We start from the raw sequence: 20,129 nt of genomic DNA, 5'->3' as shown, positions 1-20,129 counted from the left end.
TTTTCATCATAAAGAAAATGGCGTCGAATTCCAGATGCGTCAATAAAATATCGAAGATCAGAATAATAATCGTATTCAACCAAATTTCGATCTCCATTTTCATCAACAAAATAACCAAGGTTTGGTCGAAAACAATCAGGGCCATCATCGCATACGTTGTATACATCCATCTTTTTTATTCGTTGTAATTTATTTTACTCGAATTCAATTTTTTTATTTTTCAGCAAATTTTGGAAATTTTTCGAATTTTTGGAGCATCGCGTCCATTTTCAGTTTTCCAGACATTTTTTTCTTTTCTTCCCAATCGCAGTCCAATTCAAGAACGCGTCTGTCGAGCGCTCTCAGCTTTTCTCGCTTTTTCAAATTGCTCCACTCTCTGTTGTGCTCTTTGATTTTTTTTTCCATCCGCGAAAAGTCATCCTCTTTTTCTTCCCACAAAATCGCGTAAAGCTCGTCTCTTTTTTCATCGCTGTACATTTCAGGAATTTTGAACGAGCCGCTTTCAGCCTTGAATGCAAGAGCCTCGAGCTGTCTTTTCTTTTTTACATCAGGCTCTCTTTTGCTACACTCTAGAAAAAACGGGTGAAACGACATTTTATTTTAGAATTTCTATTTTAAATCCGTTTTCATCCACTTTGCCGTTTCACTTCTCCAAATAATTGTTGCCGTGTCCCGTCTCTTTCATCGCTTTGTAAAGAGAGCCGTATTCGATCACTTTTACAGCCACGGGATTGTTTCGGATCGAACGGAGCCTTTCGTATTTGGAGTCTATCGATTTGACATCCTCCATCATCGCATTTTTATCGATCAGATGGTTCTCCAACGCAATCATCGCCAAACCTATTTTGCTTTTCGACGATTTGGAAACGCCATTTTCGATAAGTAAATTTTTCAAATCCTTTTTCGTAAAATTCATCCTTTTATTAAGGAGCAATTTATTTTTTCCTAATACACAACGTTCATTTTGTTTCCGTCGGATTTGATTCTGAGCAGCTTGTCAGAGATCACCACGGCAAAGGCTTGAGTTCTGCAGGAATGTTTGCGTTAAAGGTGGCTTTAATTTGCACGTCCAACACGGTCGACTTCAACCTCTCAGCCTGCTTGCTTACGTCAAAAACGAAAAGAGGGCAAATGTGCCTGTAATTCAGCGCTGTTATATTCGGTTGGGCGATAATTTCGCTGATTCCAAAAATCTTGTTGTCAAACTTGCACGCGTCCCTGTAAATTCTCGAAAATTTGTTGTTTGTAAAGGACAAGTCGTAATCCACAGCAGGGTACCTTTCGCTGTTTAAGGTCACATACATGTTTTTCAAATCGCAGTGGTTGAATACGGAAGGGTTTACATCTTGACTGCCGTCTTTATTGGTCTGAAATCCAACAATGATGTACCTCGGTCGTTCACTGGCTGATCTAGCACTCAACCTCCAACTGAACGTATTGGACACTGGCACGGCAATGGTGTCGCACTGTCTGGATCTAAACGACAACGGAACGTCCTCTTTGGACTCGATGAGTTTGTAAAGACGGTAGTTTGCCATAACAGAGGGAGTGACATGAGGCATGAACAAAGACAGTTTGCTCAAGGTTACTTTTCCTGCGGCTGTTTCAGCGCTCTTAAAAATCACATCAACGTCGCTTTTTCTCACAAGAGTTAAGGTGTGCTTGAATCCGTAAAGAACTTTTTCGTAATCTTCGCAAAAACCAAAAGCTATGCACAAGCCTTGCATTGTATTGTCCACATTCGAAATGATCCTGAAAACGCGATGGTACTTTTTGCTGAGATGAACCCTCTTTTTCCACTTGTTGCCCATCTCTTTTTGGATTTCGCTTATTTTTTGAAGACGGTAAACGTGTCCTCCTTCATCTGCAGGAGTCGTTGGAAGAGTGGGGTATATTTCTTTGTAACTGTTATAATCCATTTTTTTATTAAGGAGAAATAAAAAATTTCTTTTCCCGATGGAATCAAATCACGACGTCCTTGTCGCTTCTGTTATAAATTTCCATGACGACGTTATCTACCAATTCTGAAAAAAGCAAAAGTGACTGAAATAATTCAGCTTTAAATTTAGATCATGTCTCAAATTCACCAAAGCCATCCCGCTGTCCACTTTAATTCCAAACATAAAAACAATCGTTTGCTTTGATAAACGATTCAGCTTAATGTCTCTTTGAGCAAATATTTCGCATTTGGAACGCACCTTTCTAGGAGGATGAACCAAATTTTCGTTAAAATAAACTGTGCCTTTCAACTTCTTCCCGTCATAACAAACAATTCTTCTCATCTTTTTAACAGTAAAGGAAACTTTTTTCTCAATCTTTCTCTTCTTTCGATGTCCTCCTCTTCTTTTTTACTTTCAAGAAAATGCCGATACCTTTCTTTAGTGTCCACTATTTGCAAAAGTTTATCACAGATTCTTAAAGCCACGGAGTAGCGAATAGACATTTTCATTTGTGCTGAAATTTATTTATTTTATTTTGCATAATATTTTTTCATGGTTCCGCTAAACCTATGCGTACGCTTTAGCTCCTAGCATAATTTTATGCGTAATAAAACACTTGCCCGAGAAGAAGGTAAAAGCTTCCGGATTGTCCGACTTGCGCGTCACCTGAGTTGAGCGTGACGACGAGTCTTCTGCCGGCTGCGACGCTGGGCATGGAATCTGCTTCTCCGAAATTTCTGTAAAACGAAATGGTGGTGGTGGACCCGATGGAAGCATTGGATTGGTATACTAGACCTGACGACTTGTTGTTGAAAGAAGTCAAATTTGCTCCATTCCACGACGACAAGTAAAAATCTTCCAATCCTGAGGATGAAAAGATGCATGTGCTGTCACCGTCGTAACCAGGAAAGTAGGTGTAATTGTTGGTGTTGTATGGAGTCCAAGGAGTGAGAACGGTGCCGTTTCCGGGAGGTAAATTTCCGTCGTACATTTTGACTCTGAATTCCCACCAGTTTTCAGAAGAGCCGATGATGTGCACTCTGATGTATTACAAAAAAACTCCGTTTCCTTTTCCATTGGTGTTCATCAAGACATATTCGCTTCCATACTTCATGTTTAAATATCGGAACGTCCTGCAGTAAAGTTTGAAAAGAGGAATGGTGGCAGGAATAGAAGCAAGAGTGGAAATGAACGGTTGAATCCAATACGTGATGGCTGTAGCATTTTTGTTCACCAGTTGAATGGAGACGTCGTTTCTGAAAGGCATGTCTAGCGTAAAGTATCCTCCCATTGAAGTGGTGCTGGCAACGTTGCATCCTTGCAAAGAGTTGGCGTATGCAGGTCCTCCTCCGAGAGGGCAAAAGAGCAAGTCGCAAGCAAGTCCTACAGCATCTACTCCAATTCCTTCCGTTGTTTCTGCATAATTTCCAACGTTAATTTCACCGTCTGTAAAGATTCAAATAAAAACTTGACCAATGGTTCCACTCACAGCCAGCCACAATCTTCTCAACACTCCAGATTTTGCGGAAAACGCAAACACAGGAGCAGTGGTTAGCGCCGCCACCGTCTGGAATTTAAAGCCCAAACTGGTGAAACTGGATCCTGGAACGACACTGGTCAAACTCGATTTTTGCAACAACAAGTCGACGTAACTTTTCGTCGCTCCATCTTGCGCGTTTGAAGGATCAAGCACATTGATCAGTTTATGCGAATTTAAATCCAAGTCCGCGGTTCCCACAGTAGTTCCACCTGACGCGTGCGTGTCCACGTAATTTTTATGGCTGAATCTGAGGATAAAGTGGGTTCAGCCAAATTAGTTAACTTGTATGACGTCATGTTAATATCTACGTAAGAAATATTGTTACAGTATGCGACAAAAGTGTTTACATGTTTTTGAAAAATATTCTTTTTTAAAATAAATGATTGAAATACATGTTTATATTTCAATATATATATACCAAAATAAAGGTAATTCATTGTAGTTTCATGTTTTGAGCCTGAATTTAAATGAATGAGAAGTGTTTATAGCAAATTATTTATTGAAACAAAATGTCAGATGTAAACAGTTTTGTCGCGATTTATGCTATTATTAATTTTAATGCGAAATTAATACTTTGTGGCTATATTTTTAATTTGTTTAAATAAAACATATCTCAATTAGTAATAAACGGTTTATTTAAACTTAAAATTCGTAATGTAAACAACAGAAAAATTATAATTGAAAGAATGAAGAAAGTGTCGAAAGAAATTGAAAATTTAGCTGTTCAGAAGCTTAAATCAGGATTGTCTCTTCGTGAGACAGGACGAGAACTTAATATATCTTATTGTTTAGTCTATAAAATTAAGAAGCGAAACGATATAGAGAAGAAATGCAACAAAAATGGACGCAAGAAAATTTTCACTACTCGAGATCAGAGAACAATTTCTAGATTAATCATGACAAATAAAGCAAAATCAGTACACGATGTAAAGAAACAATTAAATAATGCTCAAGGTACAGTGGTAAGTACTCGAACAGTGCAGAGAGAACTCAAGAGAATTGGATTCAAGGCAAAAAAGAAGATCAAGAAACCACTACTAACACCGAAACATCGTAAACAACGATTGGAATTTGCAAAGAAGTATGAAAACTGGACTTTTGCTGAGTGGAGTAAGGTGATTTGGACAGACGAAAGCAAGATTAACTTGATTGGCTCTGATGGCATTCGATATGTATGGAAAAAAGCTGGAGGAGGAATTTCTGATCGTGACTTTATTCCAACAGTAAAACATGGCGGCGGAAAGTTGTTGTTTTGGGGATGTTTCTCTTCGTCTGGTGTTGGTAAAATCGTAAAAATTGATGGAATAATGGACGCGAAACATTATATTGACATTTTAAACAATGGCTATTTGCCTAGTTTACGAGGATGGCGAAAGCAAATTCGTTCGACACTTTTTATGCAAGACAATGATTCAAAGCACAAGGCAAAAATTACATTAGAATTCCTAAATTCGAAGAAATTTAAGATTCTAGAGTGGCCTGCGCAAAGTCCCGATCTTAACCCGATCGAGAATCTTTGGTCGAAGAATCGAGTTTATAATTATGAAACAAGAGCAGCCAGTCGACAAGAATTATGGGAACGAGTTGAGTATGTTTGGAGTTCGATAACTGTTGAAGAATGCAAGAAGTTGATTGGTAGCATGCCTGCGAGAATTGCAGCAGTCATTAGAAGTCGTGGAGGCTACACAAAGTATTAATTTCGCATTAAAATTAATAATAGCATAAATCGCGACAAAACTGTTTACATCTGACATTTTGTTTCAATAAATAATTTGCTATAAACACTTCTCATTCATTTAAATTCAGGCTCAAAACATGAAACTACAATGAATTACCTTTATTTTGGTATATATATATTGAAATATAAACATGTATTTCAATCATTTATTTTAAAAAAGAATATTTTTCAAAAACATGTAAACACTTTTGTCGCATACTGTATATGCCACTTTTGTGTCGACATAGCTTTTTGTCGCTGCGTCTTTTAAAGCGGTCGGATCTTTCACATTGATCAATTTATTGGAATTTAAATCCAAGTCTGCAGTGATGGTGCTCTATCCGTCTGTTTTGACGCGCATGCTCGAGCTGACGTCCACGTAATTTTTAGTGGCAGCGTCGTGAAGATTGGTCGGCTCGTTCAAATTAATCGCTTTGTGAAAATTCAGTTTGGTGATGTCTCTTATTGTGGACACAAGTGACCACAATAAGAGGCATCACCAAACTGAACCCTGTCGCTGTTATAATAAATGGGGCTCTTCAAATAGTGAACCAGTTCGACAAGAGGAGGTTGACCGTAAGAATCGAAACTGCATTTCTTATCACCGTCTTTGAACCAGCACACCCAATGAAATCCGCCTGTGCCTGAGTCTCCCGTATTCACAATGCCACATTCTTTTCTTCTCGGTTTTTTCGGCAATGTGTCTCTTTCAAAAACACCTCGAAAGTTTCTTATTTTCAGCTTTTTAACATCCTCTATCAATTGAAAGTTGGTCAAAGCCTCATTTGGCAATTTTATTCCTTCGACGTTGATCATTTTTAAATTCGTGTAAAATTTAAAAAGGACCTCATCAGATTCAGACTCTCCCCTTTGCGTTGACATCGGCTCCGTTTTGCACCAATAATTTGACCACTTCAATGTGACCGCTTCGAGATGCATAGTGAAGAGGCGTCATTTTTGTTTCATCGGCTCCGTATACAAGTTCCATCTTTTTTATATGAAAAGAAAATTCTTTATATCGTTTTATTTTTTCACATTTCTTCGTCAGATTCATCCAAATCCAAATCGCTCATAATGCTTTGAACAGAAGGAGCATTTTTAGTGATGAACACTTCTGGAAGCTTGACTTGAATAGACTCGATCTGAGAGCTAATAAAAACGCCTTCAATTCTCAAAGACGCAATAGCAAAACACCTTTGACGAACATACCCCAATGGATCTGCTTTTACCATCTTTTTGTTCTCCTTTTTGCAAAACAAAGAAGTGATGCTCTTTTCTTTTGTATACAACTTTCCGAAAAATATGGGAGACGCGTTTGGCGATATCATCGCAGATTTGTTTTTAAAAATGGACAAATACTCTGTCATTATTTTTTCCGTTCTTCCTCCTTTTTTCAACAAGGCTGTTTTAAGGTTGACTTGCTCGCGAAGAAATTTTGATATTTTTTCAGTCACCTCTATGAACTTTTCTTCTTCTGCTGTCATGCCCTTTTTATCGTCAAAAGCAACAAAAGACATGGAATATCCCGTCAGCTCTTTCGTTTCCACACTGCGATTTTCAAACACACCCAAAGAAAACAAAACGGGGGTTCTTAAAATAAAAGGACCTTTTCCATTTGCATACTCGTAATACAGCGGAATCTTTTGGTACAGAATGGGCTTTGTGGTTGCGTAAATCTCCCCAGCCAATAATTTGCTCTCGTCAAAATTCTCAATCGTCACAAAATTCATCTTTTTTAATGGGAAAGAAATTTTTTTAGATCCTTTTTGGACCCGTGGAAATTCTTCGAATTTTTAGATCATTTCAAAATTCAGCTCCTTGACGTGCTCCTTGACTTTATTTATTTTTCTTCGAGCATATTCGAACATATCCTCCAACACCATTCCGCTTTTTTCAAAACGAATCCCTCCATACTTTATTCTCAACTCAAATTTATCCTTTCGACGAATAATGGTGAAATCCAAATCATTTTCAAAGCTGTAAATCTTGTAATGGTATTTTTCTTCATAAGGTGAATAATAATACGACTCCTCGTAATCCTCCGTCTTAAGGTACTCATTTATAAAGGGCTCAAACAAAACCATCATCTTGCTCATTTTTTAATGGACCTGAAAATTTTTTTCAGTAAGGAAATGACCAATGTCGCTCGAAAGCAAACTGATCAATTCTTTATTGTCCACCCACGAATTAAACGAATCTGAATACCCCAACCATTTGACCAATGATCTACTCTTGGTTTTGCGAACGATTTTTTCAATTCTAAATATATCCTGATGCGTCTTTTGCATCTCCTGCTCGTAAAAATTGCCTTGAATTTCTTCACCGTTAGCATCAGCAATTTTATACGTAGGAGGATCCGTATACTGAACTTTTGACACGGTAAAAAGCTCTTCAGTCCATCTCGGTGTATACCCCTTTTCAAAATGAGACTTCTTTTTTGTGATTCGCACTTTGTCACCCATAGAAAATTTCGGTTTTGCTCTTTCTCTCTGTTTACCATTCAGATTAATCCAGACCTTACTTTTATTCTTTTCATCGCTGGCTTCCACTGGAGTCATTTTGATGGAAGAGTGCCTTGTGCAGTTGTAATTTTTCACCATCTTATCTAATACGTCAATGTATTTATTGGTGTTGTTGGCTAAAAAATATTTAAACATTCTCTCTTTCATCGTTCTGTTCCATCGCTCAACGACACAACTTTTTTCCTCGTTTTCAGTGGAGTACAATTGAACACCCAACGCTTTCACGTGCTTGTTGTAAAATTCTTTTCCTTCATCCACCCAGAATTTGACGCATTTTGTTTCACCGAAAATCTTTTTCAACGCTTTAGACACTTCAAGACCCGTTTTGCTTTTTAATGGAACGATCCATCCATACTTTGAAAACACGTCGATCACCATGAGCAAATATTTTACGCCCTTGTTAAATTTTGAAAACGATTGCATGTCAACCAAATCTGCAGCCCATATCACATCAATGTCGTTCACAATCACCCTTCTTCTTTTAAAATGGCGAATGACTGGTTTATGAAGCTCCTCTGCAAGCTGATCCGTCCATTTCAGAGGCATTTTTTTTTTTTAGAGACACCCAATCCAAATTTAACTTTGGCTTTGATGATGGGTTTGATAATATTTCTTTCGTTTATTTCTTTTTGAGTGGGGTTTGGAATGGAGTCCAATTCTTCAAGCAACATTTGATCTGCTAATTTCCTAATGGCAGGGTCTTTGGAATGCATATAAGCCAAATCGTGGTGGTACGTTGCATTGTCCATTCGGTCTTTCGGCTTGCTTCAAGGTTGATACATGCCGGTTGGTGTGAGCCTTAAGTCCGTTCTTGTGCCAGGTCCTGCAAAGTTCATTCCTGGAAGGTGTATTTCTCCTGCATATTTTTGCCCCGGAAGCTTTACGTTTTTTGTAAAATTGTTGATCGTTTCCACCAAATCACCTCCTTTTGTTGTCGAAGAAACAAACTTGCATTTGGTCGTTCCGCAAGAGTCACAAGTCCCTTTCAACATATGTCTGTTGTTTTTTGTCATCTCATTTTTCAAGTGAATGGTTTCAGTTTTCCTTTTGCATTTAACGCAGTACATTTTAAACAAAGAAAAACATTTTTTTTTCCTGGTACAAAATGGAAGTCATTGATTTGTCATGGAATATCGGAAAAACCAAAAGATACAACAACAAGCTTTTGCCAAGAAGCATTCGAGGAATCATCGTCGGAAATTCCGGTTGCGGAAAAACAACGTTGCTGCTCAATTTACTGCTTAGACCTGGATGGCTGGATTATAACCACTTGCAAGTCTTTGGCAAATCTCTTTTCCAACCCGAATACAAAATACTCAAAAAAGCCTTTTAGAAGATACTACCAAAAGAACTCATTCTCCAATTATTCAACATTCAAAGCAAAATAGAAAAGTTAAACTCCAGTCCTGAAGCTGTCATTGAAGAAACATCTAAAAATAGGGAAGGAGAAACAGACATGGAGTGTCAATTTTTCGAAAATGAAGAAGACGTGCCTGAACCTAATTCCTTAGACTCAACTAAAAACAATTTGATGATCTTTGATGACTTGCAACTCACTAGACAAAACACGTGCGAAAAATATTACATTCGAGGAAGACACTCCAACGTCGACTGCTTTTACCTCGCTCAAAATTATTTCTTGCTCCCCAGACAAATCATCCGAGAAAATGCCAACTTTATTTGCCTCTTTCCTCAAGACGATAAAAATATGAACCACATTTATCAAGATCACGTTTCCAGTAACATGAAAAAAGAAGAATTTAAAAAGTTTTGCAAATACTGCTGGTCTCAACCCCACGGATTTACCGTCATTGATCTATCCTCCAAAAAAGACCATGGAAAATACAGAAGCGGGTTTGACGATTTTTATTTTCCAAACGTATAAAAAAACATGTCTGGATTTTATTTGCTTGCAAAATCGAAAAAAGATACACCCACCGTATCAAACAGCTCCATCAAAACATACTTTGAAAGACCCATCGAGCTGGATTTAAACAAATAGTACGAAATGGCACTTGTGGGGCTCGAAACCTATCGAAGCTACCCCAACATCACCTCTAAAAATAACGTTTTCAGATACAGCCCAAACGCTGGCTCAAAAAGCTACACCATCTACATTCAAGAAGGATCCTACGAAATCAACCAGCTCAACGAATACCTTCAAAATGAAATGCAAAAACAAACAGGAAGCTTGTATAGAGTAGACGGAGTCACCATTACAGCAAACGAGTCTTCGTTAAAAGCCGTATTGACTTTTGGAAAGCCTACAGCAACGACAAGATACTGGGTTGATTTTAACATGAATAACAGCATAGGATCGCTACTCGGATTCGACAAAAACGAATACACCTACGTTGAGAAAAAAGAAGACCCTGTTGACCCTAATAAAGTCACAAGCGTCATCGACACCTACGAGTCTGAAAACATTGTGAGAATTGAAGAAACTGCAGTGATCCGAGTAACTAACGACATTATCGGCTCGTCTTATTTTGACGGTAAAACGACAAACGACATTTACTCCTTTTACCCACAAGTTGTACCCGGCGAAAAAATTGTTAAAAAACCTTTTCACTTGATTTACCTTCCCATCGTTGTCAGCAAAATTTCAAGAATGGAAACGCAAATTGTTGACCAAAATGAACACTTGATCGATTTTAGAGGGGAAGACATCATCGTCAGATACCACATCAGAGAAAAAATTTCCTCAACTCTACACGATCTTTTCTCCGGAAGCGCTTTCAGTCGGTGATTTTTTTTTTTTTCTTCCTTTTCTATTAAAAATATATCAAAAGATAAGACTAAACATTTCAAAAGGACAAGCTGACAAAATTAAAAAAGCCATTCAAAACGAAACTGAAGTCAGCATAAAACTCACTCATCAAGACTTGAACGGTGAACATATGCTCGCTGTCACTAAAACCCAATTAAACAAAATTGCAAAAGCCTACGACAATGGAAAAGGTGTCACTCTTAAACTCAGCAAAAAACAACTCATGCACAACGCAAAAGTAGAAGGAGGATTCATCGGTGCTCTACTCCCTTTTCTAGGCACGATCGTAAGCACTCTAGCCACAAAAGTCGTCCCTGCTCTTGCCACTGGTCTACTTTCAGGTGTTGGAGCTTCTGCCGGTTCTGCCATGGTCGACAAAATCGCTGGACGAGGAATAGTTTACTTGAGCAAAAACGGAAAAGGAATAAAATTAACCGCAACTGGGTCTGGCTTATACCTAAGTCCTTGGAATAAAAATACTCATGGCGATGGACTCTTCATTAAAACTGGAAAAAGCTACGAGCGTATTGGTTCTGGTGAAGACGAATTTTCCGGTTCTGGTTTACTGCTCAGACCCAATTCACCCTGCATTAGCATCCCCTTCTTAGCCATTCTCTAAAACATCACTTGTGACTAACAAAATTTTTTATTTGGCAAGAATAAAAAATTCAGAGAAAATACACTTTTATCACACCCATTTCTCCTGTAGACGAAATCATCAACGTCTCTCCCACAAACACATCCAACACGCTCGAAAAAGAAACTATTTTTGAAACTCGATACAGCTGATCAGACTTACGCACCAAATCAAATTTCTTCTCATACTCAGTTTCTCCTCCAAACTTAAAACTCTCAGAAAAAACACCGCTTGTCTCCATTGAAAATATCAACACCCCTTTCTCTAAAACCACTCTAAATTTCGAAGTCGGATTTATCATTTTACACATATCGCTAAACCTAGAAGCCAAAACTCTTCTCTTTGACCAAAAAGAATAGCGCTCACTCAAATTCACGTTTTGAACGGTTTCCGTCGTCACCTTAATATTATACGCAAACTGGTCTAAAGATCTCACGGCGATTTCCAAACTTCCCGCATTCAAAATCGACAAAGTCAACTCGCTACCACTTTTCACCGTTTTAAACACCTTACTCACATAACTCTCAACACCTACATGCAACGGCTCCTCAAAATCAAACACGTACTCATCAAACCGATCTGCAAAAAGATCCACTTCAAACATTAAATTTATCGTTGTTTTTGTTTTTACACTTATTCCTTCTTTACTTATTCTCAAACACACCATCCTCATGTTATTGAACAAAAGATCAAACAACGCTTTCACTTCACCTGCATGCTTTGTTCTCGCTAAAAACATTTTTTAAATAAGAAAATATTTTTAAATCCGATTACATGGACGGTAAGAAATTTTTTTTAAAACTTAACAAAAAAGAAATATTTTACGGTAAGAAAATTTTTTGAATAAAAAGAATTAAAAAAACGACGCCATCTTGGAAAACATTAAGACTGATAAGAATTTAAAAAACGACGCCATCTTGGAAAAACCATAACAAGATTAATTTTACTAATTCATTATACACAGCCGCCATCTTGGAAAAAAACATCCAACCCCCCAATATATAAGGGTATCAATGCGCCAGAACACGCATGAGAAAGGTAAGTCATCACATCAAAGCTATCACCCTTAAGTACGGGAAAAGTATCAATGCGCCAGAACCCGCTTTATATAGTAGTTATAAGAACGAGACGAGGTTTGTGGAGACGTGTGTGAAGATGATCGTGTATTACGAAAGATACGTGTATGTGAAGATCAAAATTTTTTTCATGTTTAGATAATAAAAGTACCTGATCGCTTATTTCGAATGTTTAAAATTTTTTTTTTTCTAGTTAGTTTTTAAAATATTGTTCTAAAAATAACACTGAATCAATGGCACTTGTATTAAGCACTGTAGGCTACCTATGCAGTGTTAGGTCTTCGATTTCTGTTTAACCAAGAATTTTTGTAAATATTGTTTACATAAATTCGTAAGTAACAATCTAGTAAATAAATCCGTTTAAGATCTTAAGATAATGAACCTTTAATTGCAGAGGCAATTTTTTGTTATGTTTGTTATTGACATATCACTCAGACGGAAATTTAACTGCGCTTCGATACAGATAATCTCATATAGGGTTTTATGGCAAAAGATTATAGATATTACTTTTAAATTTTTGCTGATTTTCTTGATCTGAAATGTAAAATTTCATAAAATGAAAAAAAAAAAAAAAAAAAAAAAAAAACCAGAATGAATTATGAACAAAAAAGAACCAACTAAGATATTTTCAGTGTTCTTCATGATATTAACAATTAGCATTCATATATATATAGACAATCAAAAAAACTTTATAAAAATTATTGTATAAAAGTAAAATAAATATAGTCTATAAAAAAAAAAACTAATATACAGGACCAAACTGAAAATTCTCGAGAGAATAACAAAAAGAACCGCGAGTGCGGACAACTTCTAAATGTTTAAATTCAGTTTCAAGAGAAACAATTGTTTTTTGTTTACATAATGGCGAATAAGCCAGCTATATAAATATTTCCGCTAAAGAAGGTAGGTAAAAATGTAATCGGTGAGGTTTATATCGTAGTCTTCCCCGATTGTAACAGGCTTTATCAGGATCATATACCACTAAATCGAATTTTGGATCGTTTCAAGATGTCAAAACACTTGTAGGGCAACACTTGAGGATAAATTTTGATATTATAGTGTCATGGACATGAGTCCGCCTTCTCTTCCAGTAATAATGACGTCAATCCAAATGCTCATCACGATCGGCGTAGGAGCATTTAAGACGTAAGTCCTTTGAGGCGTCCGAATGCAAAAAGTTGTTTTCGCATTCGGACTTCTTTTGACGCCGTTGTCCACATAAACTTCTTGAATTGATTGAAAGTAAAGAATACCTTTAGATTTTGTTTTCCATTCATCTTGATAATAACATAACGCCCGAAGTTTACGGTCGAAAACAAACCATCGTTTTTTCCAAGATATATTAAAACGGTGTCCCATCTTCAATAGATAGCCACGACACGAATACCTGTTGATACGTACTGCAGGAGAGTTTTCAATCGAATGGCCAGCATCTATTAAATGTTGCAGTAAATTGAGTTCTTGATCGTTTCCCAGTTGACCGGACCTCACTGATAGAGTCTGAGATAGATATTAGATCAATAAGTCAGTAATTCAATATAAGAAAATTTTAATTTAAGAAAATAAGAGAAACTAATTACATAAGATGGCAGGCGCCTTTTTAGAGTGCCATTGTTTTCAAGTATTTGTGCGTTACTGATGGGTTCTGATTTTTTCTTATCGAGGCTATAGTTTCTGTTTCGTTCTTCTTCTTCTTGCAGTCTATATAAAGAGATAATGTTAATTGTAAACTGAACACCCAAAAAACGGATTATTTTTGAAAAATAAAAACTTTAATTAATTGATAACCAACCGTCGTTCAATTTCAACGCGCTTTAATCGCTCCTCAGCAAAACTTTTCTCTAACGTATTTAAACGTTCTTTTTCTTCAAAAAGCGACCGTTCAAGAAAATTCTCGTTCTCTTTTTCACTAATGAGTATCTTTTCCAGTTCTTCACGACGCTCACGCTCTATCTTCAAATCAGCCATCTCTTGTTCGCGTTGCTACAACAAAACGCAATGTATCTCAAGTGGAACGATAAAATAAAGCAACAAGACAGGCCACTTTGTTGATATAAAGATTGCTTTAAAATTTTAAGATAAATGCTTTTAAATTTTCACTTAATTTCTTTTGTATTCAACATAAAATTTGAAAAAAATATTTTTCTTTATAGCTAATGTAGCAAAAAAATGAAAACCAATGACGATACTGACTTACTAAAGATACTGGACTGCTGAAAATTTTGGTTGGAACTCTTTTCCAAATTTCCTTGATTTTTCATTTCGACTATATATCGAGTTTGTGTGGACCTTGACTAATTATTTGTCCATCTAAGCCCTTATAGGTTTAGTTTGATTTAAATCTGGCTAGCAGGCTGGGACATTTATTTTTACTTATCAAAGGACAAATCAAATCTCTCCTGCAATACCTTAATTTTTTGAGAATCTGTTTTCTTATATGTACTATTGCTTTGCCTAAGTAAAAATGCTTCTTACTATATTTTTAAAAAATCAAAAAACGGTTTCATGATAACATACCCAAGGAGTCGGTTTTATGAAAAATAAGTTTTAAACGTTGTTTTAACGTAACCTGAACTGTTAGTTTTATTTTCGACGTAATTCTCAGTTCCTTTTTAATATTTCTCTATTGCTGAAAGCTGGAAACCTACCACCTGTCACTTAGTTTTAATGACTAACCTTGTTGTCAATTCATTTATTAATTTATTTTCTCGAAAAATTTGTTTAAAAAATGTTAATTTTTTTTAATGACTTTTTTAGAAAATAAAAGATATAAGCATAAATAAAAAAAATTTAGGCATAAATGATAAAATAGTTATCATTAGTTGGTTTGAGATGAGGATAAAGTAAAAATCAGTTAAAAGTTTTTTATATGCACTTGCTTTAACTAACAGTTGAAGAACTGTTTAAAAAAGAACTGTAAAATTCAAAGCCACGTGAATTTGTGGAGATATTGACGGTAATTTAAGTTGCTTTGAAAATAAAAGAGATACATAAAGAAATAAAATTTAAAAAAACCTTCAAAAGAGTTTCTTGCTTGTTAATGTTCTCCATTTCTGCAAGGATAAACCTCCTTTCTTCTTCGCTTTTAAGTTCAAGTTCTTCGCTTTTCAATTTCATTGCTTCTAAGCTTTCTTTGTTTTGATAAACTTTCTGTTCATGAAAATCTTTTTTTTTACCGCTCCATTCTAATTCCGCTTTTTCTGCAGCGAGCCGTTTTAATTCAGACAAGCGTAGTCTTTCTTCTTCAATCTAAACCGAAGTGTATATCTTATTAAACATTTACTTGGGGATGAAGAATGTTGCGTTTCGGCAAAACTTTCGATGCTTGTTAACAGTTTCTGTCTTACCTTCTTCAGATAAAAAGCACTTCCCAAATTCAGTCCTTTGTATGATATATCAAACTCTTCAAATAGAGGCTGAGTAACATTATTTGAGTTGACAATTGGATGAAAACTAGGTACATTATCATTTATTAACTCAGTTTGGGAGTTACATTTTTGTTGTGCATCATTCTTTGACCCATTTAACTCTCTTAAACAAGAGCCGCTCTTGATTTCAAGTATTCTCATTTTAACTTATCTTAGACAATCACAAAAAACATTCAAAGGACTTTTTCACCAATTATTAAGTATCACACACATTATGTACACTTATGTATGTGTGTGTGTGTGTGTGTGTGTGTGTGTGTGTGTATAATGGCCTGTTGTATAATATATACGCTGTTGTAAATACATCTCTATAACAAGATGAAAACTTGAAAAGATGAAAACTTGTTACATATAAAAAAATGACTTCAAAGTGACAAACAACTGCAAAACTAAAAAAAAGCACCAGACCGTTTACGATCTTCTGTTACGTCACTTTGGAGTGGTGCAATGCGACTTTTGAGAAACTTATGTATCTAAGTAATTGTAAATAAATTTCCTAGGTAATTGAATAATAATCAGGCATTAAGGAGGCAAGGAAAGACAATTATAACTTTTGTATAATCAAGTGGTCGACTTTACATGTGTAAAAGGTAAAAATCGGTATGGTGAGATGTGCTACAACGACTTAAGTTAAAACCCGACTAAACAAAGAGATTTATATTACTCGTCAGTGAATTAGAAAAAGCAATTGTTAACATACAAAATTTGGTTTCACAAAAACTTTTAATACAATTTATATCAAATAATATCGCCATAATAAAAATACAACATAACTGAATACCACCAAAATAAATAATCAACAACGAATAAACTCATCACGCACACTGTCGCAAATTATTTACGAATAACATGACAACATAGACGTTACTCAATATATCTGGACTATTTAGATCAACAATACACATTATATATTACTTTTATATATTAGAGGTTTATTCACGTAATTCCCTATTACTGTAAAGTATTGTTTTCTATTAAGGATAAGAACTTTGTCAAGGCAACGTTTTATCATTTGGAAACCATCTATGGTAAAATATGCGTTAAACTACTTCTCCCAAAGAAAACTCAAAAACATTTGGAATGAGATAAGTAAGAAATCTAATTTAGAAGCCAAATAAAATTTAAAGATTAAATCCAACCATTTTAAAAGTCATGTCTCGACAATATTTCGTAGAAAGAGACAAATCTTGTAAATTTTAGGATGAATTAAAGATCTCGTGAAATCTATTGCCGTTGAGAATATTACGTTCGGCAAAAAAAAGACCGTTCGCCATTAAAGATGAAAACGAAGTTAAAAATCACCGGTAAAAACAAACCAGTAATCATACCTGCTTTTTTTGAAAGTCCGATTCGTTTTTCATCTGGCTGTCATGCTCACGGTCAAATGCTTTAGATATTTGTTTAGGAGAAGTTTTGCAAACAAAATCGTTTTGAAGATGACTATTTGAATATCTAAGACAACCGTCGCTTTTTCTTTTCGATTGCTGAAAAGAAAACTTGCGGATTTTTGAATCCGAAATGCGTGAAAATCTATGTTTAATGTTAGTCATGGTAGAGCGAATTCCATCTGGATTAAGCCACAAGATCTTACTATTTCTTTTTTCATCGGGTAAGCGAGGTAATTCAGTGCGTCTATTTGGTTCAATTAAGGTCGGTGATTCAATTATTGTAGGTGATAAATCGATAAAAGATTGCTTTGTAGTTTCTGATGGAGATAATTCTGTATCAATTTCATTACAATTAATGTCTGCCAGTAGAATTTGTAATTGTTCAATTTGGCTATCGAGCAATTTCGCAACTTCCTTAACATGAGTGGAAGGGTTAGTGTGACCATCTTTCTTTGGTTTTCGCTCACTATTGGGAGAATAAAAATCTTTCGAAGGGAAAGTTTTGACTGGAGAAAGTGATGGTAGCGAGTGATTTAAAAATTCACATGTTTCCTTTTTATCTGTTAGCTGTAGAGTTAGTTCCTCTTTATTGTCTGTACCCTCCAATTTTTTACTATCAACTTTACTCATGTGCGCCTGAAGTTTTTCTAAGTAAACATTTCTTATCCACGGAGCCAATTCGTTAAAACTGACACCAGGATCAATTGATGTCATCGAAGCATCGAAACATTCTTCAACAACACCACTGAACTTATGTTTTTCACTTTGAATGAAAGCGTCCAATTCTTTTTGCAAGAATGGGACATTTGTGGTAACATCATCCACAGATGATCCTTCAATAAAGGTGCAACGATCACGATCGAACTTTAACGTGCGCTTTGGTTTTGCTGGTCGCATCGACCGATTTAACTCGCTATTAGACTCACCTAGTTTTAAAATTCTTCCATTTTTATACATTTTATCAAAACTAGCAGGAGGAGTATGATCACTTAAGTCTATCATATTTTCAACTTGAAGATTTGACTGGTTGGAAGCCAGTGTTTTATTTTCAATATGAGTCGTTGACTGGTTAAAAGTCAGTGTTTTGTTTTCAAGAATCACATTGCTGTTAAAATCTAGCTCTATTGAGTTATCAACAGCCGACTCTACTCTCTTCCCGTTCTGAGTTAAATTATCAAACGGATAACAACTCTCTCCATTTACATACAAGGTTTTTTCCTCAGGAAATAAAATGTCATCTTCAAAAAGAGTCTCGCTTTTACACGGCACCACTTTATGCTGAACGAAGTAAATAGATGCCGTATTACCATTATCGTTTCTTTCTGCAGATATTCTTCTCTTAGGTGGACTTCTTATACGAACAGCTGAGCTAATAAATTGCGTGTTTGCCATTTCTTTTCGCTTCACTTTACAAGAGAAAAAAAAAACAACTTGTTTCACAAGCAATAGTCGATGTCAGATTTCCTTCTCTTTGTAGAAACTCTTAAAATCAACACTTTATTAACTTTGTTTGAACCAAGATTTTTCTAAGCGTTAAAGAAAAGATAAGATATTGCTTATAGATAAGCATTTCAATTCCTTTTAACAAAACTAATCCTACGCGTTAATAACACTACGTGGACAGCATAGTTGAAAATCCTATGAAACAATGAGCAAATATGTCATTAATCGCATAAAATTCACTAGATCACATCTCTATATTTTTTACAAAGGAGAGTGAAAAAATATGTGCAAGTTTTAAACGATGAAGCTAGAAATATACATTTACAAAACGATTATTATCGGCAACTTATTTGAAAAGTAGACACGCAGAGAATAGCAGACAACCATAAATCAGGTTTATTAAAAATTAATGATTCGATATACGTAGACTTAACCACTAAATATTGCATTATTTCTAGGCAGTAATGAGCAGCTTTAAGAATATCTTCATTCGAAATGTTTTTAGGTCCGAAAGAAAAAAATGATTTTAAGTCAGATGAAAAAAAATAACTCGCACTTTTCAAAAAACATGCGAAAGCCATTTCTAAAATATTCATCGACAAAGTTCGAAAAGGCTCCGGAGGGAGTGTTTCTCCAGTAGCAAAAACAGCATTCACGGGACTGATACCATTAAGACATCCCAGAGCTTTGTAAAATTGTTGATGACGTCGATTAATGAAGGTTTTTTGATTTTAGAATATCTCCAGGTGTCAGGTGTTAGAGAACAGTGGTTCACAAATACTTTAAAAAATTCGCATGGAATACATAAAGAATAATTTGAACACAGGAAAATCAATCCATATTTCAATCGATTGTTTAATAAAGTTAAAAAAAAAATTTCTTACAAACCATTAAGTAATGGAAGCTCGAAGGTTTTTCAGACTTTACACCTACTTATAAAGTGACTTAGGATTGTATGACAACTTTTATGATTATGTAACAGCTAACATGGCCTTTTGCCAGATCTTTATACTCTGAACTTTTGAAAGACATCGACATCTTTACATTACTAGAGATTTTTTGAAGGTCATCAACGAATATGTTGGCCTGCTTATCAAGTTACTCATGTTTATCACTTAAACTTTTTATGACAATTTATTATTGTCTTTGTTTTTCCAGTTTTGAATTTATCATTAAGTACGCTAAATACGCTAAATTTTTAGTAAAACACTGTACGCTAAATACCTAAGTTTTAACTAAAACGTGTAAAATATTTGCAAGAGTTGCCATCGATTGCAGTGTGATAGAAAATGTAATGAGCAGAGGTAATCTGCTAGCTTGGTTGCCTGAATCTTAACTGGGTCTTGTTTTGCGCAAAGCTCCCAACCCACAAAACAAAACTTTTAAGTAACTAGAATTGCTTTAGTGATAACTCTAAATGAATTCTATTACACATCAAGCCTGTTGTATATGTTTAACACCATGTAATACCATGTAAATAACAAAATCTTTTTAAAGTTTGAAAGGCTAAATTTTTATAAATGGATAAGGTGATTCATACTTTACCAGCGGAATCAAAATCTTGTTATTTTGATTAATTATCAGTTTTAAAAGTGTTAGAAACTTGTCCGTTTCAATTTGCGGACTATTATAGTCTATACGCGTCTCTGACGCTATCCATTAGTAACA

General features: G+C 35.4%; 3 protein-coding genes across 5 annotated transcripts in view; all 3 read right to left on the bottom strand.

Annotated features, from left to right (window-relative positions):
- Positions 1 to 1,004: 1,004 nt before the first annotated feature.
- On the bottom strand, positions 1,005 to 1,919 carry LOC149881990 (uncharacterized). The gene has a single exon (XM_090065874.1). The coding sequence runs from the start codon at positions 1,917 to 1,919 to the stop codon at positions 1,005 to 1,007; it is 915 nt and encodes a 304-aa protein (XP_089922000.1).
- A 3,965-nt stretch (positions 1,920 to 5,884) lies between these two features.
- Positions 5,885 to 11,893, bottom strand: LOC149881989 (uncharacterized). The gene is made up of 2 exons (XM_090066427.1): positions 7,945 to 11,893; positions 5,885 to 7,174 (listed from the first exon to the last, which is right to left on the bottom strand). Exon 2 carries the CDS (start codon positions 6,925 to 6,927, stop codon positions 6,229 to 6,231), a length of 699 nt encoding a protein of 232 aa, XP_089922553.1. The 5' UTR covers positions 6,928 to 7,174; positions 7,945 to 11,893; the 3' UTR covers positions 5,885 to 6,228.
- A 927-nt stretch (positions 11,894 to 12,820) lies between these two features.
- LOC145191224 (uncharacterized) overlaps positions 12,821 to 20,129 on the bottom strand; it is a 29,556-nt gene continuing 22,247 nt past the window's right edge. For 2 of the 3 annotated variants that reach the window (XM_090066424.1, XM_090066425.1), the window contains 4 exons: positions 15,218 to 15,451; positions 13,995 to 14,185; positions 13,783 to 13,903; positions 12,821 to 13,702 (listed from right to left, as the gene is read on the bottom strand). In XM_090066424.1, coding sequence (XP_089922550.1) covers positions 13,256 to 13,702; positions 13,783 to 13,903; positions 13,995 to 14,185; positions 15,218 to 15,451 — 993 coding nt within the window. In that variant the 3' untranslated portion in view covers positions 12,821 to 13,255. Of the gene's footprint in view, positions 13,703 to 13,782; positions 13,904 to 13,994; positions 14,186 to 15,217; positions 15,452 to 16,958; positions 19,824 to 20,129 lie in introns of those variants that run through there. The other variant, XM_090066426.1, reaches the window with a different exon arrangement.

The sequence above is a fragment of the Hydra viridissima genome, unplaced genomic scaffold (genome assembly GCF_058129835.1).
Source record: "Hydra viridissima isolate aposymbiotic clone 2 unplaced genomic scaffold, HvirCarnegie_v1 scaffold_11, whole genome shotgun sequence".
Lineage (NCBI taxonomy): Eukaryota > Metazoa > Cnidaria > Hydrozoa > Anthoathecata > Hydridae > Hydra > Hydra viridissima.
This window is presented reverse-complemented; position numbering and strand designations above follow the sequence as displayed.